We start from the raw sequence: 21118 nt of genomic DNA, 5'->3' as shown, positions 1-21118 counted from the left end.
TCTGGGGCAGAGTTAACTTAGCCACATTGAATATTGGAGTTAGCCGAATAAGTAGAGTTAGCTGAATCAGTTACTTGGCTAAGCCTGGACATGCATCACAGGAGGGCAGGGCTAAAATTATATGGGTATGGCTAAGTGCTGAAAAAAGAAATTAAAGAAAATTGATCCTGCAGCCCTCAACCCACGAAACACTTTCAAATAAGTATGGGCTAGCGCCCGATCTTGTACCCAACCCACCAAATTAAAAAAAAAAAGTATCAATAGCACCTAGAGGCCAATGCCCCCTTCTTCTGCTATTTTTAGCAACATTACCGAGACACCTCCTGCCCCCCACCCCACCCTCCCTATCCCCCACAATCTCTTCTGACCCTCCTCCCCTTGGATCCCCTGATACCCCACTTAGGGGTAGGGCAGGAGCGGATTGCAGGAAAATAATAGCCCAGGGAAGTTTTTCAAAATCAGCCCATGGGGTATCTGATGCCCTTATGCACTTTCCCTTCAGCACATGTCAACAGCTCCCAAAAGCATGCCGAGTCAACCCTAGAACCCGGCAGAATTAAGCCATAATAGCTCTAAAATAAACTTCATCTTTCCTAAATAACTAAGAAGTTGAGCACATTCTAGACCAGGGATGAGCAGAGCTGCAGTCCCCATTCCATCCATGCAAATTGATTGGACACCCTACATATCTGCTTATATCTCTTATAGAGATATATCCTGGATCCCTGGCCTGGCTCTTGAACCAGTTGCAAGTAATGATGCTGCCAGCCAGTGTCAGACAAACACACGCTCAGTCACAAACAGATTTTTAGATTGCAGAATATTCATTACGTTCAGAAAAAAACTTAAGACGTGGCTATTCCACCAAGCCTTTGATGATCCTCCAGACAACCCTTAGTCACTTGGACGTAGAAGATTAAAGTCCTACATCCATTCAAACGAAGAACTCTGGCACTTACTGAATAAAGCATCTTTTGCATTAATCCAAATTCCTTTTGGACTATGCTTCTTTAATTATTTTTTGGCCTTTATCTTCCTTCCAGCTCTTAAGCTTCCCAAGTTTTTACTCCTTGTTAAATGTAACTTTATCTTATTCTCTTTTCTTGTTAATTACTTTTATTTATTGCTTCTGTTATACCCTTGTTTTATGTAAACCGATCCGATATGGTTTATTTACTATGAAGGTCGGTATAAAAAAGTGTTAAATAAATAAATAAATAAATAAATTGCAGAAACTTTATTGGCACATACATACTGACACCAACGAAGACACATACTCTTTATCAGACACAAAGACAACCCCATACCCAAACACAGCCAGGTAGGTTTATTCTTATCCGACTAAAGACACTCAGATAACTTTATTTGTGTATATTGAGAGGGATGTTTATCCCACTGGAATATCCCTGATAACTCATCTGGCTAACTTAGCTGGATAAGTTATCCATTCTCTGCTTTTCCGAATATAGTCTCAATGCATTTTACAACGCAATCACCAATAAGTTAAACAGAATAATCCATCATTATACAATCCATCAGCAATAATCCCAGAATCTCATGTATATCATTAAACCATACCCGTCCCTCTCCAAAATGAGATAAAAGTCCCCATCAATTGCTAAACAAGATGATTAAAATAAATCTGATCTTACCCATAAAATAATCCGAGCTCACAGTTGTCACCAAATGCCAACAAAATAATTTAACAAAGTGCCAGTAAATGGACCCTAGTGTTCTCTAGAGTCAAAGTTGGCCAAACAACCAGACTTTTAAGACTTCATGTCATTTATAGTCTGAAGCAACACAGTTAGTGCATGCTAAAATGCAGAAACAAAACCAAAAAATGAAAACAAATGGAAGCAAAGCAAAACATGAAATAAAAAATGTTCCTATGCACACCCCTAAAATCTAAAGGCAATATCTGACTTCAAAAAAGCCTGGGACAAGCACAGTGGATCAGCGAGGGAGTGGTAGGGATGGTAGAGGTCATCAGTTGGTGTGGATGTGCAGGACAGATGGGTCACATGGTCTATATTTCTATGCTTCTAAGCCATTCCTTTGCATTTTCTGAAGGAAAGTTCCTAAAAAGCTTGAGTTGATACCTTGGCCCCAGCTTCGATTGTTTGCTGTTCTTTAGTAATGTAATCGGTCCAAATATTCCATTGTCCACTGGCTTGCTTGTGAAAATAAAAGTCATAGACACTTCCTATTAATGGAAGAAGAAAAATTAGAAACATAAATCTGCTATTAGGAAAATACATTACAATTTTATAGTGAATGGCAGGACAATATTTTACATTATTTTTGATCCAGCAATTTAATTAAGGCAAATAAGCAAAAATAATTGTGCTAGAAATGTTTGAAAGTCCCTTGTTGGGCATTTGAAAAGAGGCTGTGACAAGAGAACCAAAAGAAAAATGATAGTTTGAGAAAAATGGAAGAAATTGTTCTTGAGTGTGAAATAGCCACATTTGAGATTTGGAAGGCACGTGACCAAGAAACTTACAATCAAATCACTGGCAAGGCAGGTATCCATCCTGCTCAATCGGTTCTGATGCTGATATTGGCTTTGACAGCCTCTGCCAGTGTCTGAACTCACAGACAAATGGGTGGTAAAGTTTACAGAAATACATTCATGGGTCTACAGAAAGACATGCAACATTACTTAATTTTACATTACAATATAAAAGCAACTATAAATGTACCTCTTTCAGGAAACACATTATTTTTTGTGAGTTTTACACTTTTGGGACGAGGATTTTCATCATCCATTCCCATTATCAGATTCCGGTAGAAAATATCAAATTTTTTTCGGCTGTCTGCATTGATGGTTCCACCGATAGTCCAAACCACAACAAAAAGAAAAAGCCCTTGTAGCCATAAGGTGATTTGCTGACTGGACATGGTCTCCTTATCCTCTTTGTCTGAACCTGAGTCCACAATTTCATCTAAATAAACATAAATTTAAGTGAGCTAACAAACAATTTTAAACAACATAAAATTAAACAATTAAATCATCTTTCTAAATAGCAAGAGACAGCATCCTAAACATTAAAAAAAAAAATTCAGTCAATATAAAGGCAGGTGAAAATATTTAAAACTTCTGAACAAATATAAATCAGACACATTACTAGCATAAAAATGTCTTCATGTAACCTGTTACTCCATGAGATGCAGCTCTAAAATATTCATTTACTGCGGAGAAGGGAAAGACTGAGAAGATGAAAATGCAGAGCAGCGAGAGGCCACCATCCAAATGCCTTTTTTTTTATAAAATCATTCCAGCCCCAGCAACTCTTGAAAATAAGTAGAGATTAAGATAATTATGGTTCCTTGTTGCCACTATGGGCATGGTAGTCAGTTTGGGAAGTTAGCATAAACCTTCAGGGGGTAATTTTGCATAACAAAGTAAGCAAATAATAAAGCAAAATTGTTTACCTTGTAATAGGTGTTATCCCAGGACAGCAGGATGCAGTCCTCACATATGGGGTGACGTCACTGATGGAGCCCTGAAGCGGGAAGCTTTCTGTCAAAGTTTCTAGAAACTTTTGACTGGCCCTGTGAGGCCACTGAGCATGCCCAGCATGCTATGATATTCTCTGCCACAGGTGTCTCTCTTCAGTCTCGTAAATAGCAAATGCGTTAGCAAAATAAAATAGAAATAAAATTATGAGGCCCAACTCCGCGGGGTGGCGGGTAGGTTCTGTGAGGACTACATCCTGCTGTCCTGGGATAACACCTATTACAAGGTAAGCAATTTTGCTTTATCCCAGGACAAGCAGGATGCTAGTCCTCACATATGGGTGATTAGCAAGCTAGAGGCTGACTCATTTTGTATGGAGTCAACAGTGTAGTATTGTTGTTGAAAAGAGGCAGCCGAAGATCACAGCAGGATGGATGTAGAAGGAGTTGGGATTAAGCTGGAAACAAGTTCTTTAAGACAGACTGTCCATAGTTTGAATCTTGTCTTCCCTGCTTGTCCAAGCAGTAATGTGCTGCAAATGTATGAAGAGAGCTCCATGTTGCAGCTTTACATATGTCAAGTATGGGCACTGAACGATAGTGTGCTACTGAAGTTGACATTGCTCTTACTGAGTGTGCTTTTACTCGCCCTTGGAGAGGAAGGCCTGCTTGTTCATAGCAAAATTGTATGCAATCTGCTAGCCAATTGGATAGAGTATGTTTACCCACTGCTTGACCTGGTTTGTTTGGGTCATAGGAAACAAAAAGTTGATTGGATTTTCTGTGGAGTGCAGTGCGTTTTAAGTAGAAAGAGAGAGTACGCTTGCAATCCAAGGTGTGTAAGGCCCTCTCTCCTTGGTGAGAGTGAGGCCGTGGAAAGAAAGTGGGTAAAACTATAGATTGGTTTAAGTGGAATTCCGTAACTACCTTAGGGAGAAATTTAGGATGAGTACGGAGAACCACCCTGTCATGTAAGAACTTAGTGTAAGGTTCATATGTGACAAGTGCTTGTAACTCACTAACCCTTCTAGCTGACGTAATAGCTATTAGGAAGATGGTCTTCCATGTAAGGAATTTTAGATCACAGGAATCTATGGGTTCAAATGGAGAACGCATGAGTTTTGTTAAAACCAAATTTAGATCCCATTGTGTGACTGGGTGTCTAATTGGTGGTTTGAGGTGAGTTAAACCTCTCATAAATCTGCTAACGAGAGGTTGTGTAGAGATAGGTGCATCTGCTACCTGAGTATGGTAAGCTGAAATTGCACTTAAGTGCACCCTTACAGATGAAGTCTGGAGACCAGATTCTGAAAGATGGTACAAGTAGTCTAGTAAAGAGCTTGTAGGGCAAGTGAAAGGATTAATATCTTTTTGCTTGCACCACATAGTGAACCTTTTCCATTTGGAAGCATAGTTTTTCCGTGTGGAAGGTTTGCGTGAAGCTATAAGAACTTGGGATATATGGGATGAAAGATTGAGTGGTTGTAAGATCAAGCTTTCAACATCCAAGCTGTCAGGGATAGGGATTGCAGGTTGGGATGGCGCAACCGACCCTGATCCTGTGTTATGAGAGTGGGAGCTATTCCCAGGCGAATGGGATCCCTGACTGAGAGGTCTAGAAGTGTGGGAAACCATACTTGTCGAGGCCAATATGGGGCTATGAGTATCATAGTCCCTTTGTCCTGTTGTAGCTTCACTAGAGTTTTGGTTATGAGTGGTATCGGAGGATACGCATATAACAGGCCTGAGTTCCAGGGGCGAGCAAATGCATCCTTGGCTGGCCTGTTGTTCCGGTTGTATAGGAAACAGTAGTTGTCCACTTTGTGATTCAGAGGTGATGCAAAGAGATCTACTGTTGGATGTCCCCAATGTTGAAATATCCTGGTCACTACTGTGGGATCCAGGGACCATTCGTGTGGTTGGAATTGGCGACTTGTCCAGGTACCTTGTGTCTGGAGTTTGCCTATGTGAGCTCCCCACCCCAAGGTGGATGCATCGGTAGTCAGTGTTATTTGTGGGACTGGTTGTTGAAAGGGTAGGCCTTTGCACAAATTGTCCTTGTTCACCCACCATAGTAGAGAAGAACGTAGTTGGTGGGTTACTTGAATCTGAGTATGTAATGGTTGAATGGCTTGGATCCATTGTGATCTTAAAGTCCATTGTGTTATTCTCATGGCTAGACGTGCCATGGGTGTGACGTGAACTGTAGAGGCCATATGGCCTAGCAAAGTTAGAAATTGGTGGGCTGTTACATGTGTTTGTGACGTGAACCGCCTTGCTAGTGAGGAGATTGTTTCTGCCCGGTCCCCTGGTAGAAAAGCTCTGGCCAGGTTGGTGTTCAATTCTGCTCCTATGAATTGAAGTAGTTGTACTGGTGTTAGATGAGATTTTTGATAATTGATCAGGAATCCCACCGAATGCAGGGTTGCAATTGTTTGATTGAGAGAATCGAGAGCTCCTTGTAGAGACTGACTTCTGATGAGCCAGTCGTCTAGATATGGAAATACATGAGCCCCTTGTTTTGCGTAGATGTGCTGCAATGACTGCTAGACACTTTGTGAACACTCTGGGAGCAGAGGCGAGTACGAATGGAAGGACTCTGTATTGGAAGTGTTGATGACCTACTATGAAGCGCAGGTACTTGCGATGAGGAGGGTATATTGGGATGTGAGTATAAGCATCCTGAAGATCCAGAGAACAAAGCCAATCTCCTTTTTGAAGAAGTGGAAGCATAATGCCTAGAGAAACCATTCTGAACTTTTCCTTCCTTAGAAATTTGTTGAGATTTCTTAGGTCTAGGATGGGACGTAGGCCTCCTGTTTTCTTTGGAATGAGGAAGTAACGGGAGTAGAATCCTCTTCCCTTCTGAGACTGGGGCACTGATTGTATTGCCCTGAGTTTCAGAAGGGAGGATAATTCTGTTTGAAGGGGAATCAATTGAGACTCCTGTTGTGGGTAGGCTCTCGGTACAAACTCTGGTGGAATTGATAGGAAATTGAGTTTGTAGCCTTGTGCTATTATAGAGAGCACCCATTGGTCTGTTGTTATTGTTTTCCAGTGTGTGTAAAATAGGGACACTCTTCCACCCACTGGAATCTGTGTGTGAGGGTTTAAAGGAGAGATTTGTTCTCTGGCTTGATTCTCAAAACCCAGTAGCAGGGCCTGTCTGAGGTGGGGGTTGGGCACGGGGTGCTCTAGGCTGCCTAGCCTGAGTGCGTTGCTGCTGAGGTCTTGTAGATCTACCCCGAGATGTTTGGGGGTAGTATCTGCGTGGCCTGTAATAAGGCCTCCTTGTTTCCCTGCGAGGAGGTCGGCGAGGAGGCTGTGTTGGAGGATCTTGAGGCATTTGGGACAATTGGCGTAAAGTCTCTGAGTGATCCTTTAGTTGTTGGACTGCCTCCTGGACTTTTTCCCCAAATAGATTGTCTCCTCTGCATGGCAGATCTACAAGTTTTTCCTGTACCTCAGGCCTGAGGTCAGAAGCTTTTAGCCATGCATATCTGCGTGCAGCAATGCCCACAGCTGCAGTTCTGGATGCTGTATCAAAACTGTCATAGGCCGCTCTTACTTCGTGTTTACCTGCTTCCAGGCCTTTATGGATTATGGCCTGTGCAGGTTCTTGTAATTGTGCAGGTAGTAAATTGGTAAACTCTTCCATCTGCTTCCATAAATTTCTCTGATACTGTGTCATGTACAGCTGGTATGCAGAGATTCTGGATGTTAGCATTGAGGATTGGTAAACTTTCCTCCCCAAAGAATCCAGGAAGCGATGATCTTTTCCAGGTGGGTTGGAGGAATGGGGCCTAATTCGTTTTGATTTCTTCTGTGCAGACTCAACTACCACAGATTGATGCGGTAGTTGAGCCTTTTGGTACCCTGGAGTTGCTTGTACCAAATAGGACGAATCCACCCTCTTGTTTACCGGTGATACTGTGGATGGGTGCTCCCAGATACGGTGTTGTAAGTCCAAAAGCACTTCGTGTATTGGTATAGCCATGACCTGTTTGGGGGGGTCCACAAACTGTAATACTTCTAAAGTGTGCTGTCTTGAATCTTGTTCAGTTTCCAATTTGAATGGAATAGTGTCTGCCATATCCTGTATGAAGTTGGAGAAAGAGAGGTCTTCAGGTGGGGACTTCTTTCTTGGTTTCAGGAGGTGAGGGCTCGGACATAAAATCTTCAGAAGATTCTGTGTCTTGACTGTCCCAGGAATCTTCCTCCTCCTGTCCATAACCCTTTGTTTTTGTGGGTTTGTGAGGCAGATGGAGTCCTGATGGACCTGGCAGTGGATCATCAGTTGGTTGAGTTGAAAAATGCTGTTCCTTTGGCATTGTATGAAGCACATCCTGGTATTTGTGAAGGAGTTCCTGTATTGAAGGCATATCTGGAATATCCTCGACATCCATGGCTGATGTTCTCGATGGTGCTGTTGGTTGTCTCGACATCGACGTCGAGAATTGTCTCGAGGTCGATGGAGGTATCATGGGTATTGATATTGAAGTCGTGGACGGTATCTGCGCATATATGGATGTCGACGTCGAAGTCAGTATTCCTGGTGTCGACGTCGATGTCGAATCCTTCAGATTCCTCGGCGTCATGTTAGACCCCGGCATCGGTGGTCCCACCGGCATCGGCCATGTTGCCGGCATCGATGCTTGTAGCATCGGCATCGACGAAGTCGTCGGAAATCAATTGGTCCCTCAAAGCCTGTGAAATTGCTTGTTTTATCATTTCAGATAATTCCGGCGTTACAACTGCTGTTGTGAGCGTCGTTGTAAGCGGTGGTGAAGGCTGAGGCGTTGGAACCACTGCAGGGCCCTGTAGTGGTTCAGGCGTTGAGATCGGAGGAGGCCCAGACCCCGAGGTCTCGTCTGAGCGTGGCCACTTTGCTGTCGGCGGACTCCGGGATGTAGATTCGGATGTCGACGACCTTCAATGGCGGTGTTTATGTTTTTGGGATTCGCCGGATTTCGCTGAGGTAGACGAAGGCGATGAATGATCTCCCGACGGTCCCCCGATTGATTTTTTAAGCAATATCCGCTGCTTCGCTCCGGCCGGAGATTTCGAAGAAGTGGAAGGAGACGGCATTAACTGGAGATGGAAGAGATGTTCCATTTTTTCCAGTCTCGATTTTCTTGTTTTCGGCGTCATTTCGGCACACTGCGGACAGTTTTTAACGTCGTGATTTTCGCCGAGACATAATACGCACTCGAGATGCGGATCCGTAAGGGACATTTTTCGTGCGCATACCGGACATTTTTTAAAACCGGTAGCCATACTGCGGTCGACGGCCGTCGAGGCAAAAAGCGAAATTTACACGAAAAATTTTTTCGAGAAAATTTGAAAATGAGACTTAGGTACTCACCAGCCGGTGTAAAGTGACCTTTAGGAGAAAAAATGTGAGAGAGAATATCTGTATTATTGACTTTTTCAGTCAGAATTGTTGAGAATTTCTCAACGGCTCCTATGTCCGCGATGCTGACTGCAGCGCGGAAAAACGAAGACTGAAGAGAGACACCTGTGGCAGAGAATATCATAGCATGCTGGGCATGCTCAGTGGCCTCACAGGGCCAGTCAAAAGTTTCTAGAAACTTTGACAGAAAGCTTCCCGCTTCAGGACTCCGTCAGTGACGTCACCCCATATGTGAGGACTAGCATCCTGCTTGTCCTGGGATAACATAAGTTACACCAATTTTCAAAGCTTAAGTGTATGTGTTTGTTTTGAAAATGATCCCATATAAACTACCTCTGCACAGTTACACCTGCTAATTTGTGGCAGGAACTTTTCTTGAGATGTGTTGCACACGCTTTTGAAAATTCAACGCCCACCCTGCCCCTCAGGAACAGCTGTACTCAGTCCATGTAAACGTATGCACATGAAGGACAGACCTGCATAAGTTTACCCACAGGACGGTGATTTTCAAACAGACACGCGAGCACACAGATATGTGTGGGCGTTGGCCCACGCCCAGAGACATGGCAGTTTTATTACATACCACGCCTGGTTTTGCAAGTAGGTGCTCAAATCCGCGTAAAGTCAGGTATGAGTCGCGCAAGTGGGGGACTGTTATAACAGGTGCGCGTGCATGCCATGACCAGTTTCACCAGTTCATCCACCAGTTCACCCAGCCTAGAGCTAGGTCCTCCAACACCCCCCCTTATCCGGCTAAATACTAGCTACCCGGCTAGAATCCAGACAGATAAAAAATGGGTGTTTTGAGGGCATTCCGGGGAGGGGCTGAGAGTTTGGGTTGGTATCTCCTTGCTTGTTAAATCTTTCATATATGATTTAAGGAAATCTGACCACAGTTTTTTCACAAATGAACGCATTTCTGGTACTGGTGGCAATGACAATAGAGATCTTCCTTCAGTGGATGGTACTGCTGCGTCTAAGATGGGGGGTGATGCAAAATTGCTTTTTGAATTATTTGACCGAGAATAAATACTATTGTGGGCTGAATATGTTTTCTTCTTTGCTTTTTTATCTTTATGTTTCATTTTCTGCACTGATGATTTCATATCATGGAGTTTATGCGCTGTTTTTTTGTTTTTTTTTTAATGTAAAGTTTTATTGACAAAAATATCAAAACAGTGTGATACAAAGAAAACATGTGAGTCAATAAGGTTATCATAGAATAAACCCCCTGTAATCCCCCCTCCCCCTCCCATCTCTTCTTTAAACAGGTATATCATAAAAATGGATACATAATAGTAACGTCAAGGTGGAAAGTAGGCAGATTGTTCAAAACAGCATGACAATAGCATACAATACAAGGTGTAATGGCGAGAGTAAATGACTCATAATAAATCTCATGAGGTAACAAAAATGACTCTGGGTGGTTATTTCTACTTGTCCATGTTTAGGCAAGTTCGAAAAGGTGCACAAGAAAGGGATAAGGTAAAAATAAAGAGTAAACAGGCATCTTATGTGCCCCCTGGCAGAGATTGAGTGGCAAGCCACTTGATAAAGGGTTCCCAAGAAAGGCGAAGAGCAGGCATCTGATCTCGACGAAGGGCAGTGAGGTGGGCCATCCTGTAGCATGAATGAAGTCTATGGATCACAGCAGGCAAAGATGGTAGGTGGGGCAGTTTTCATGCTTTGGAAAGTTCACAACGAGCTGCAATATAGACTTGTGATATAAAGGATTGCATAGGCTTAGTCAAGCCTTGCTGGGAAGGAGAAGCAACACTTGGGTAGAGTGCAGGGGAATATCCATATCAGTAACGATCCGCAGCCATTTTTGCAAGTTGTCCCAGAAAGGAAGCACGAAAGGGCATGTCCACCAGATATGAAGATATGTGCCCACTTGCCCGCAATTCCTCCAACATTGATCAGAAACATGAGGGTACATAGCATCCAGCCGAACCGGAGTCAAGTGCCACCGATACAATAACTTATAGCAATGCTCTTGAATTACAGATGAAATTGAGCTTTTAGCAGTTTGCTAAAACACAATATCCCAGTTATCCTCAGTTAATACATCCCCAAGGTCAACCGTCCATGCCCGTATATGAGAAAATAGGTAAGGGGATTGTGAATTCAAAAGGTTATAGAGCTTGGAGATGACCCTTGTAACCTTATCAGCATGTGCACAATATGTCTCAAACAAAGAGTTAGTGGGGCGGACCACCTGGGTAACTGATAAATTGTGCAGGAAATGCCGAACCTGAACCATCCCCAGGAAGTGCTGTAAATCCCCTCCAAATCTATTCTGGAGATCCTGAGGCGACATTAAGTTACCCTCTTTCCAAAAATGACAAACATTAACTATACCCTGGGTCATCCATTTGTGGAATAGTCGGGACGTGAGACCTGCTGGAAAACTTGTGTTATGGAAAAGGTAAGAGGATTGGTGATAGAGAAAAGAACCCACCATGTTAGCCTTCCAGTGAGACCAATTGGCAAGCGTGGCCTGTAGAGCAACTGGCATGAAATCGAGAGGTCTACAGGTATGCTTTGGTTGCCAAAATAAAGCTTGTAATGGCATTACCCCAATCATTGCCTGCTCTAAATGTACCCATTGCTTTCGGTCATATGTATGATAAGTATCAACAATTGCCCTCAGGCGCGCCGCCCCGTGATACCAGGCGAGATTCGGGACCCCCCCTACCCCCATTCTTACGAGGAAGGAAGAGAACAGCACGTGCAACCCTGGGTGGCCGTCTGTTCCAGATGTAATCAAAAAACTTCTTTTGCCAGACTTTAAGTATCGCTTTCGGAACTAGTACTGGCAAAGTAGAAAACAGCTCTGAAGGGCCCGATCAATTTTCCGCCACAACGGGGTATAATTATGATCAAAAAGCTCAGTCAGTTTAGCCCCTATCTGTACCCCTAAATATTTAATAGATTGTTTTGCCCAGCAAAAAGGAAATGCTGCAGATATGCGATCCACTTCTAGCGAGGGCAGAGTAAGATTTAACAATTCAGAACCCAGCCACTTTATGAAAGGCCTCAAGCTCTCCCACTACCGCTGTTAAAGAATCATAGGGATTAGTCAAGGTAAAAAGGACATCATCCGCAAAAAGCGACATTTTGCAATGTATACCCACAAGTTCCACACCAGTGACTCCAGAGGACTGATGCACTTTGGAGGTCAAGGGCTCGAGGAAAAGGGCAAATAGCATAGGCGAGAGGGGACAGCCTTGCCTAGTACCTCTCTGAATATCAAAGCAGGAACTGTAGCCTCCATTCACTTTCACCCAAGCCTTCGGGGAGTCATAGAGCGCCCGCACCCCGTGTTGGAAGTATGCACTGTTGTTTTTTTTGTCTTTTGGCACCAATTATGCTCTACCATGTTGCCTTGGCACTGCGGATTCTGCACTATGGTGTTTCAGTGCCATGCATCAAATCACTATGAGGTCCATATTCAGTAGGCCGGTTAGTGGACATGTTATCTGTCTAAAGTTAACTGGATAACTTGTCCCTTATATTCACTGGGAGAAATATCTGGCTGAATATACCAGCCTAAAGTTATCTGGCTACATATAGCTGGATAAAAAAACCTAACCTGCTATGTTTGAATATAGCCAGATAGGCTTTCAAGTTATGCAGGCTTGTGTGGCTGGATAATGCGCTATTTAACCAAATATCTTGAAAAGATACCTCATTCTTCACCACCAGGAGTAAAGGACCCTCTGCCCTGCTCCTGACACGAGTGGACAAAATATGATTGAGGATGGTTCACATAGAGGTAGCAACACAAGAACTGCCACACGTGCCACACATGCGTCAACTCTGCCAAAGCAGAGTTGACGCAACCAGCAGGGCAGAGCCCTGCAGGTCTCCACCTTTGGCAGGCAGAGCTGGCAGATGCAGAGGCCCAACAGGAACTTCACCAATACCAGGCCTCGTTCCCCTTAGGTTGAGCCCTTGGGTGCTGGGACCAACTGGACTTAGGCATGGGCCTCCTTGAAGGTGAAGATCCACACTGGGTAGAGGAAGCCGGCCAGCACAGCAGGAAGAGAAATGGGCAGGCCGCAATCTGGACAGATGACAAGCAGCAGGATTGAAACAAGGCAGAGGTCAGGGGCAGGCAGCATTCATTCAAGATGAGGTACAGACGAAGTTCAGAGGCAGGTGGAGGTAGGCAGCGTCGGGGTCAAGTCAGAAGATCAGTCCAAGAAGATGGACAACCAGGAGGAAGACAAGGCCACAGGAACACGGAGGAGCACTGAAAACAGATGAGAGGGAGATGGCTCACAGACGAAGGAATCCAGAGATGACCAGGACACCGGAACAAGGATGGAAGCCACAAACTCAGGAACCACAGCAAAGACAGAATCAGAAAACAGGAATGCAGGCAAAGTACTATTCCAGGAGGAGTCGACCTATTGCCAAGGCACTGGAGGAGCATCTGGGGCAGCCTTATATATGATCCAGCCTGTGATGTCATCAGAGGTCAATGCCTGGCCTTTCCCACCACTGGCTCTTTAAATGTGGGGGAATCGGCCGAGTGGGCTCCTAGAGAGGTGAAGGTGATCGCTTCGGGGAGGGTGGCTCAGGCCTTGATGTCCCCACGGTGTCCTGCCGCACCGGGGAAAGGATGGCTGAAGCAGTTCGGCATGGCTTCCTGCTGCGCACCAAAGAAGAGGCTGTACCGGGCCTACTGGGAGCAGCCGAGAAGATGCAGCATCAGGCGACCATGTGGCCGGGACCAGCCAGCAGGTTAGGTTAGCTCTAAGCTAAGAGAGAAAGGACCGAATTGGTGACATTGGATGACATCACCTATCTGTGTAGTTATTTAGCTATTTTTGCTGCTTGTCCATGGAGAAAAGATCTTCCCTACCACCAACAGACAACTTACAAATAACAAAACAAAAACTGATGAGTTAGAACGTGAGCTGCTAAGTACATTTACCCATGCCATGCCAAAATTAATTTAGCAAACCCAGTTAAGAGGCAGTAATCGATGAGACTTAAGGTAAGAATCTGGAATACAAGTATTTCAGATGGACCAGAGCTAGTAGTTCATAAAGAAGACTATTAAATGAAGTCTTCATCCAGGCTGCTGTTATGCCTTTGTTTAGATTAATATAAAGGTAGAATAATGTAGCAAATAAAGCATTTTCGGCCCAACAAAAGATAATTACACACTCAAACAGAAATGCCATTTTAAACTAACTGATATATAAAGTGGAGAATAAACTATGGATAATTCAGTTAACAGTAAACACTTATGACATCTTCATATTTTAATTGCACAAGAGATCTTCAAAAATACTATTTGTTTTTTAGAACAGCAGTCACAGTATACAAGATGAAACTGAATGTTTGGCCTAACAAGAAGAAGCACTTACCAAGCAGACATGTAAACAATCTCATCATACAATAGGCCAGATGCATAGGTGAGGACTGTACTAAGAATTTGCACTGAAGTCTAATAAAGTTTAAAGAAGGCTGAACTAGCCAATTAAACATATCATCGACCTGCAAAGGAAAATTTAAAGAATTAGAAAAGAACAGGGCTCAGAAAGCATGCACTATGTTGTGCAAAGCCTCTGTGCAAAAAAAAGAGAAGCTTATACCATATTTTTAAATAAAATGAATTGGTAGAAATAATATTAATGTGAAGCATCATCTATATCAAACATATTATCCGAAACAAATCACCACAATTTTGAAAATGATTGAAGATAAGACACACAAAAATATCAATACAATACAGTGGGTTCCCTAACATGAGCTGTGTTTTGCACTAGGCTGTCTAAAGAGCAAGAAACAATATCATCTGGATTACATGTAACAGCCTTCTTAAAATACCATTATATTTCTTTGCAGCCTTCTTTGTGCTACATACATTAATCATGAAAAGTGATTGAATCTGCATAAGCTTCAGATGTGCGGAATCAAACATTTTTTCTCTGTACTGTGGCATGCCAAATATACACTAAAGTACATTTTTAAAAGGTTTTATTGGCTAATGTCTGGAATTAACCAGATAACAGGGATGTGCACTCATGTTACCAAAATGTGTAAACCATGCCGAATGAGTCCATTTTTTGTTTCTTCCAAATGGAATGAATATAAATAGGTGCATTCCGAAAAAAAAAAATTCAGAATTTTATTTGGATTTTTCATTCTGGTAAATAGTATGCGCTAGCAAATTGCACGTATTATTTAGCAGCACATCTGGCCTCCTCACAGCACCCCTTCCCCACCCCCAATGGCTCCTAGTTCCTCCACCTGGGGTTTTGAAAGGAGAAAAGGGTGCGAGAGAGTCTCAGGCACTTCTGCCATACCACCTGCATTTTAAAAATGGTGCTGGTCTCAGGGCCAGCCAGGGCCAAGTTTATTTATTTGTCTATTTACACAATTTTATATTCCCCAACTTCCATTACAATAACTGTTCAGCATGGACCACAAGACAACATGTATAATATTTATTTATTTATTTTATTTATTTATAGTTTTTCTATACCGGCATTCGAGATTAGAAACCCCATCATGCCGGTTTACAAATAACAAGAGGGTGTGCACAAAAACAAAGACAAGTGCAGAGAAATAAAATAAAATAAAATAAAAGTTACATTACAACAGGGTCATATAACTGGGGAGAGAATTAGAGTAAGATAGTTGAGTAGAAAAGATGAATTATTTACATTATTTACATTAATAATATAAGCAATCTATAACATAATATAATATAGATGTATAGATACACAGAAGTGACAGCAGAAAAGAACCAAATGATTCACCAGCCTGCCCAGCAAGCTTATGCTTATACCAGTATCTGCCGCACTGTGCAGGTGACCCCCATGCTTATCAGTTTCCCAAACCTTAAAAGTCAGGGCCCTCAGATGCCGTTTGAATCCAGTTTCCCTTAACCCTTGCCGTGGAAGCAGAGAGCAATGGAGTTGCATCAAAATACCCTCTGTCTTCTTCTCAGACATGTATTTAAAGTTTTGATCTGTATTCTAAGTTTTGACAATCCCCCTGCCTCAATCTTTCCCATCCCCTCCCACCGTATCTCTCTCGCAAGCTAGCAGTTCGGTTCTCTCCTTGCCTAATCAGTATTCTACACTGTAGGTTCTAGTTTATATCTGCTGTTATATGAATAGATGGTTAAATGTATAGAAGGTAGTCCCCCTCGCCTCTGTTAATTTGACTCCCCTGGTTCATTGTATCACTCCCCAGCGAATGTTGCAGTTACATTGTAAACCGATGTGATATGTATTCCATACAGGAACATCGGTACAGAAAAGTTAAAAACAAATAAATAAATAAATCAAAAGTATCAGGCTTGGTGATTAAGGACAGTAGGCGCCACACTAGCAAGTTACCCTCGGTTACCCCCATGCACTCTTCATTTCCAACCTCCAGTCTCTAGACAGCCACAGTGTTTATCTCATGCCCCTTTGAATTCCTTCACTATTTTTTTTTTTTTTTGTCTTCACCACCTCTTCTGGAAGGGCATTCCAGGCCTCCGTGGAGAAATATTTCCTGCCATTGGTTCTGAGTCGTCCTCCCTGGAGTTTCATTTCATGACCCCTAGTTCTATTGATTTCTTTCCAATGGAAAAGGTTTGACGATTGTGCATCATTCCTCACAGTAAAGTTTACTACTGGAACACTAGAGTGTGGAGAGTGATTTGTCAACGTTCAAGTACGTAAACCCCAGGGACTTTAGAAATGAACCTGTACCTGCAGGCTCCCTTTACAGTGAAGAAGACATATACGTATAAGCAGCCTGAAGTATTACATTGCTCAGTGACAGTAAAATCAATTTACTGTGAAAAAAAGGTCTAAATCAGGGGTGGGCCTTTAGGGCCATGAACCAATTAGGCTTTCAGGATACCCCTAATGAATATGCATGAGATAGATTTGCATGCGCACTGCCTCAATTATATGCAAATATGTCTCATGCATTTCCATTTGAGATATCCTGAAAACCCAACCAGTTGGTGGCTCTTGAGGACCAGAATTGTCCATCCCTGGGCTGATTACAAGATACAATGATCACAATCCGCTCTGAAGTATTTGTAAGGCAGAATATAAATAAATAAATAAGGACCTTACCAGTTCCCTGTGTTCAGCAGCAAGATTTTCAGGCAGAGTGTTCATGTATGAATCTTTCAGAGGCAGCCAGCCCAGCTGGTGAGGCTCCATGTATATCATCCCACACCTGCAAAGAAGAGTCATGAAACCTGACCATATAGCACCAAAAATACCCACGATAGAGAGTGCATAAGGCTTCAAAGTTTGATCAATGATACCTGCTGACTGTTGCTGGAGATGCTTGCTCCAGGTCTGCTGGTTCAAAAATTAAACTCATTGTGGAACTCATCTGAATTATCTCTCCACTCATTAAGCATAACTAGAAGGAAAACGACACATAATCATTTATTTCTGGCAAAGGCTATCATTAATCTAGTTTTCATTTTCTTACCATTTCTTACGCCTTTACATTCAGCTCACGCCCTTTCATTGATCACTAAAGCTGAATTACATTCTGGCACAGTCGGTCTTTCCCTGTCCCCAGAAGGCTTACACTCTAAGGGCATGGGGGGGGGAAAAAGGCTTCAGAAACCAAATGCAGGGAGGGTAACTTTAAAATAAGCGCACAGGCACCCATACATGCGCATATGGGCATGCAAACGGCCAAATGCTGGAATTGTAAATCATGGGCTTAGTTGCGCAGCTTTGATTTAAAATACACCTACTGCGCGTATATGTGCTCCTAATTTGGAGCAGTTACCTGAACAAACGTACTTTGCGTATCCTCCTTAGGACCTTGTTGGCTTTAACGTACACAGGTAAGCGGATTTTAAAACATACTCGCGTGAAGGCCATTCCCAGTTTTACCACTTAGTCCACCAGTTTGCCCAGTCTATCTCGAAATCATCCTGCACTCCCCCCCGGCTGACCCGGACCCCCCATCCTGTTATGTAAGGCCTAAAAAAACGGTTTCTGCAGACTTCCACCTCATCAGGAGCAGCAGTAAATATACGTGGATAACAAGCTGCCACACACTGAGGCCGCTGGTTTTAAAATATGGTTTTCGTACGTAACCGTTGGCCCAGCCTCAGAACACCCATGCCCCCAACCCCTTTAGTTTTTGTGCGATTTACATATTTACTGCTTTTAGCGTGTTATGGAGATAAACTGAGACACTTGTATCAGGTGCCATAATATTCATGTTGAACAACTCCAACGTCAGCAAAGTTTTGTGCTGGAACACTTTCACTGTGTGCAGCTTCTTCATTGACACTGGAAAGATCAGAATATACCACCCAGGGGCTCACAATGGAGGACCTGCCTTCAAACAGACCCAAGATGGGAGTTATAAGTACTTTGGGGTTTTTTTTATAGTCTATAATGATAAGTGCTTTTCTTTTATGTCATAGTGCAATCCTGGGCATGTCTGAAACTAAACTGATATCCCCATCAAAAGCACAGATAGATGAGAGCGTCTCTCTTTTGATCAGGATGCATTTCATTTAGAATGTCAGCTTTCTTAATCCTGATGTTTCCCAGGTAGGTCAGGTTTTCACTTAAGCCATTTTTCTGCTACATCTGTGCAAGTGAAAAAGTTATCACCCACAATATTTCTTCCTGATTTGTCCCAGGACTGAACAAGCTTTTGTAAAACATGTTTGTGCTGTTCTTCAACTTGTTTGCCCAACTAGATATCCCCATTCAGGGGGTAAAATGTTGCTGCATCACGACACCACCAAATCTTGCTACCATATTTTATCTATCGACCTTTTAGGATCCTTCCAGGTACTTGTGCCCTGGATTGGCCACTGTTGGAAACAGAATATTGGGCTTGATGGAACCCTGGTCTGACTCAGTAAGGCAAATCTAAGGGCCAAAACTCCTGAAAACTACCAGCTGCTTGTCCACACTTAAGTGTATCCCTGGCACTTACCACTTTCAAAGTTCCTCCACAGTGTCCATACATCAAAGCAGCCAAATGTGTCCACAGCACTCCTTTCCTCCTGTATTATTTTATTAGCAAACTGCATGCACTGCTATTTGTTGGAATCTTTCCAGTCTCATTATGGAATGAAAACAAGGGCAACCTCTACATGGAGACAATTCTTTCAGGGTTTTTATGGCCCCGGGACCTCCTCTTCATTTCAGCTGCTGGCATGTTGGCATCCACCTGCATCCCCATTCTCGCTCCCTCTCTCACTCACACACGCCACACCCCAGGCAGCTATCCATTTGCTCTCTGTCTCACAAATAACCACAACCCAGGCAGGCTCCCATTCTCTCTCACACACACAACCCAGATATGCTCCCATTCACAGCCACACACTCCAGGCAAGCTCCCATTTATATCCACCCAAATGCCAAGCAGGCTTCACTTCTCATAGACACACACCCTGCCCATTCCAGGAAGGGTCCTATGCATGCATGTGCACACACACATACATACACATACATACACAGCCATCCCAGGCAGGCTCCCATTCACACACATGCATGCATTCCAGGCAGGATCCCATTCACAGAAATGCATGCAACCCAGGCAGGCTCCCATTCACACACACACACACACACACACGCAACCCAGGCAGGCTCCCATTCACACACACACGCGCAACACAGGCAGGCTCCCATTCACACACACACACACACGCAACCCAGGCAAACTCCCATTCATATACCCACCTATCCCAGGCAGACTCCCATTCACACACGCGCAACCCAGGCAGGCTCCCATTCACACACACACACGCGCAACCCAGGCAGGCTCCCATTCACACACACACACACGCAACCCAGGCAGGCTCCCATTCACACTCACGCAACCCAGGCAGACTCCCATTCATACACCCACCTATCCCAGGCAGGCTCCCATTCACTCCCACACACACACCCATCACAGGCTGCTTCCAATTTACTCACATACACATGCAGACCAGGCAGTCAGGGTCCATGGGTTATTCCTCCTCAGCTGCTGCTGCTGCCAGCCTGTACCTTCTTTGTTGAGGAGAGCAGCCATTCTGCTGCTGCTCCTGCATGCTGGTCTCACAGTAATTCAACACTCACGGTGCTTATCCTGTTCAATGTATTGATAAGTTGAGAAAATTGATTTGATATATTCTGCTTTTCAGGCACACTGCAAAATGGATTACATTCAGATACTGTAGGTATTTCCCTGTCCACAGTGAACTCACAATCTAATGGGCTGATACAGAAAAACCCACAGGAGAGCCGGCGAGCGCCCGCTCTCCCGATGCGCACCCAGGCCACTCTCCTGGGCGCTCGATTCAGTAAGAAAAAATATGTAAATGAGGGCTCACGGGAAAAGGAGGTGCTAGGGACACTAGCGCATCCCTAGCGCTTCCTTTTTGACAGAAGCGGCGGCTGTCAGCGGGTTTGACAGCCGACGCTCAATTTTACTGGCGTCAGTTCTCGAACCTGCTGACAACCACGGGTTCGGAAAACGGATGCCGGCAAAATTGAGCATCCATCTTCCAACCCGCGGGCAGATTTTAAATTTTTATTTTTTTTATTTTTAATTTTTTTTTTACTTTTGGGGCGTCCGACTTCATATTGCTATGATATTAAGTCGGAGGTTGTACAGAAAAGCAGTTATTTCTGCTTTTCTGTACACTTTCCCAGTGCCAGCCAAAATTAACGCCTGCCAAAGGCAGGCGTTAATTTCTGAAAGTAAAATGTGCGGCTTGGCTGCACATTTTACTTTCTGTATCGCGCGGGAATGACTAATAGGCCCATCAACATGCATTTGCGGGCGCTATCAGTTTCGGGGGGGTTGGCCGCGCGTTTTCCACACGCTATTACCCCTTACTGTATAAGGGGTAAAAATAGCATGTCGAAAACGCGCGGCCAAACTGGGGCTAACAGTGCGCTCAGCCTGAGCGCACTTTACTGCATCGGCCCGTTAGTTCCTACCTGAGGTAATGGTGCGTGAAATGACTTGCCTAAGATCAAAAGGAACAGCAGTGGGATTTGAACCTTGGCTTTGCTGGTTCACAGCCCACTGCTCTAACTACCAGACTATTCAACCCTTTGAAGCCTTAGCACTGTAAAACTTCAACAGAAATCTATGGAAATCAGTGATAGAGCAATCTATTGTCAGATTTCAGAGGATTAGTACATTCTTACTAAAGAACTGAATAACAAAAATGTCTATTATTTTAATACTTTACTATTAGATACTTTTATTTGTATGATAAATATTAAG

At 43.6% G+C, this 21118-nt stretch overlaps 1 protein-coding gene across 1 annotated transcript in view; it reads right to left on the bottom strand.

Moving 5' to 3' along the window:
* DNAH3 (dynein axonemal heavy chain 3) overlaps window positions 1-21118 on the bottom strand; it is a 184433-nt gene that overhangs the window by 48807 nt on the left and 114508 nt on the right. Inside the window, exons 37-41 of the mRNA XM_029576090.1 lie at window positions 17175-17275; window positions 16978-17083; window positions 14260-14389; window positions 2706-2948; window positions 2103-2206 (exon numbers count right to left, since the gene is read on the bottom strand). Coding sequence (XP_029431950.1) covers window positions 2103-2206; window positions 2706-2948; window positions 14260-14389; window positions 16978-17083; window positions 17175-17275 — 684 coding nt within the window. The remainder of the gene's footprint in view (window positions 1-2102; window positions 2207-2705; window positions 2949-14259; window positions 14390-16977; window positions 17084-17174; window positions 17276-21118) is intronic.

Source organism: Rhinatrema bivittatum, chromosome 14 (genome assembly GCF_901001135.1).
Source record: "Rhinatrema bivittatum chromosome 14, aRhiBiv1.1, whole genome shotgun sequence".
Lineage (NCBI taxonomy): Eukaryota > Metazoa > Chordata > Amphibia > Gymnophiona > Rhinatrematidae > Rhinatrema > Rhinatrema bivittatum.
Note: the sequence above shows the minus strand (reverse complement) of the source record. Positions and strands in the feature narration are given on the sequence as shown.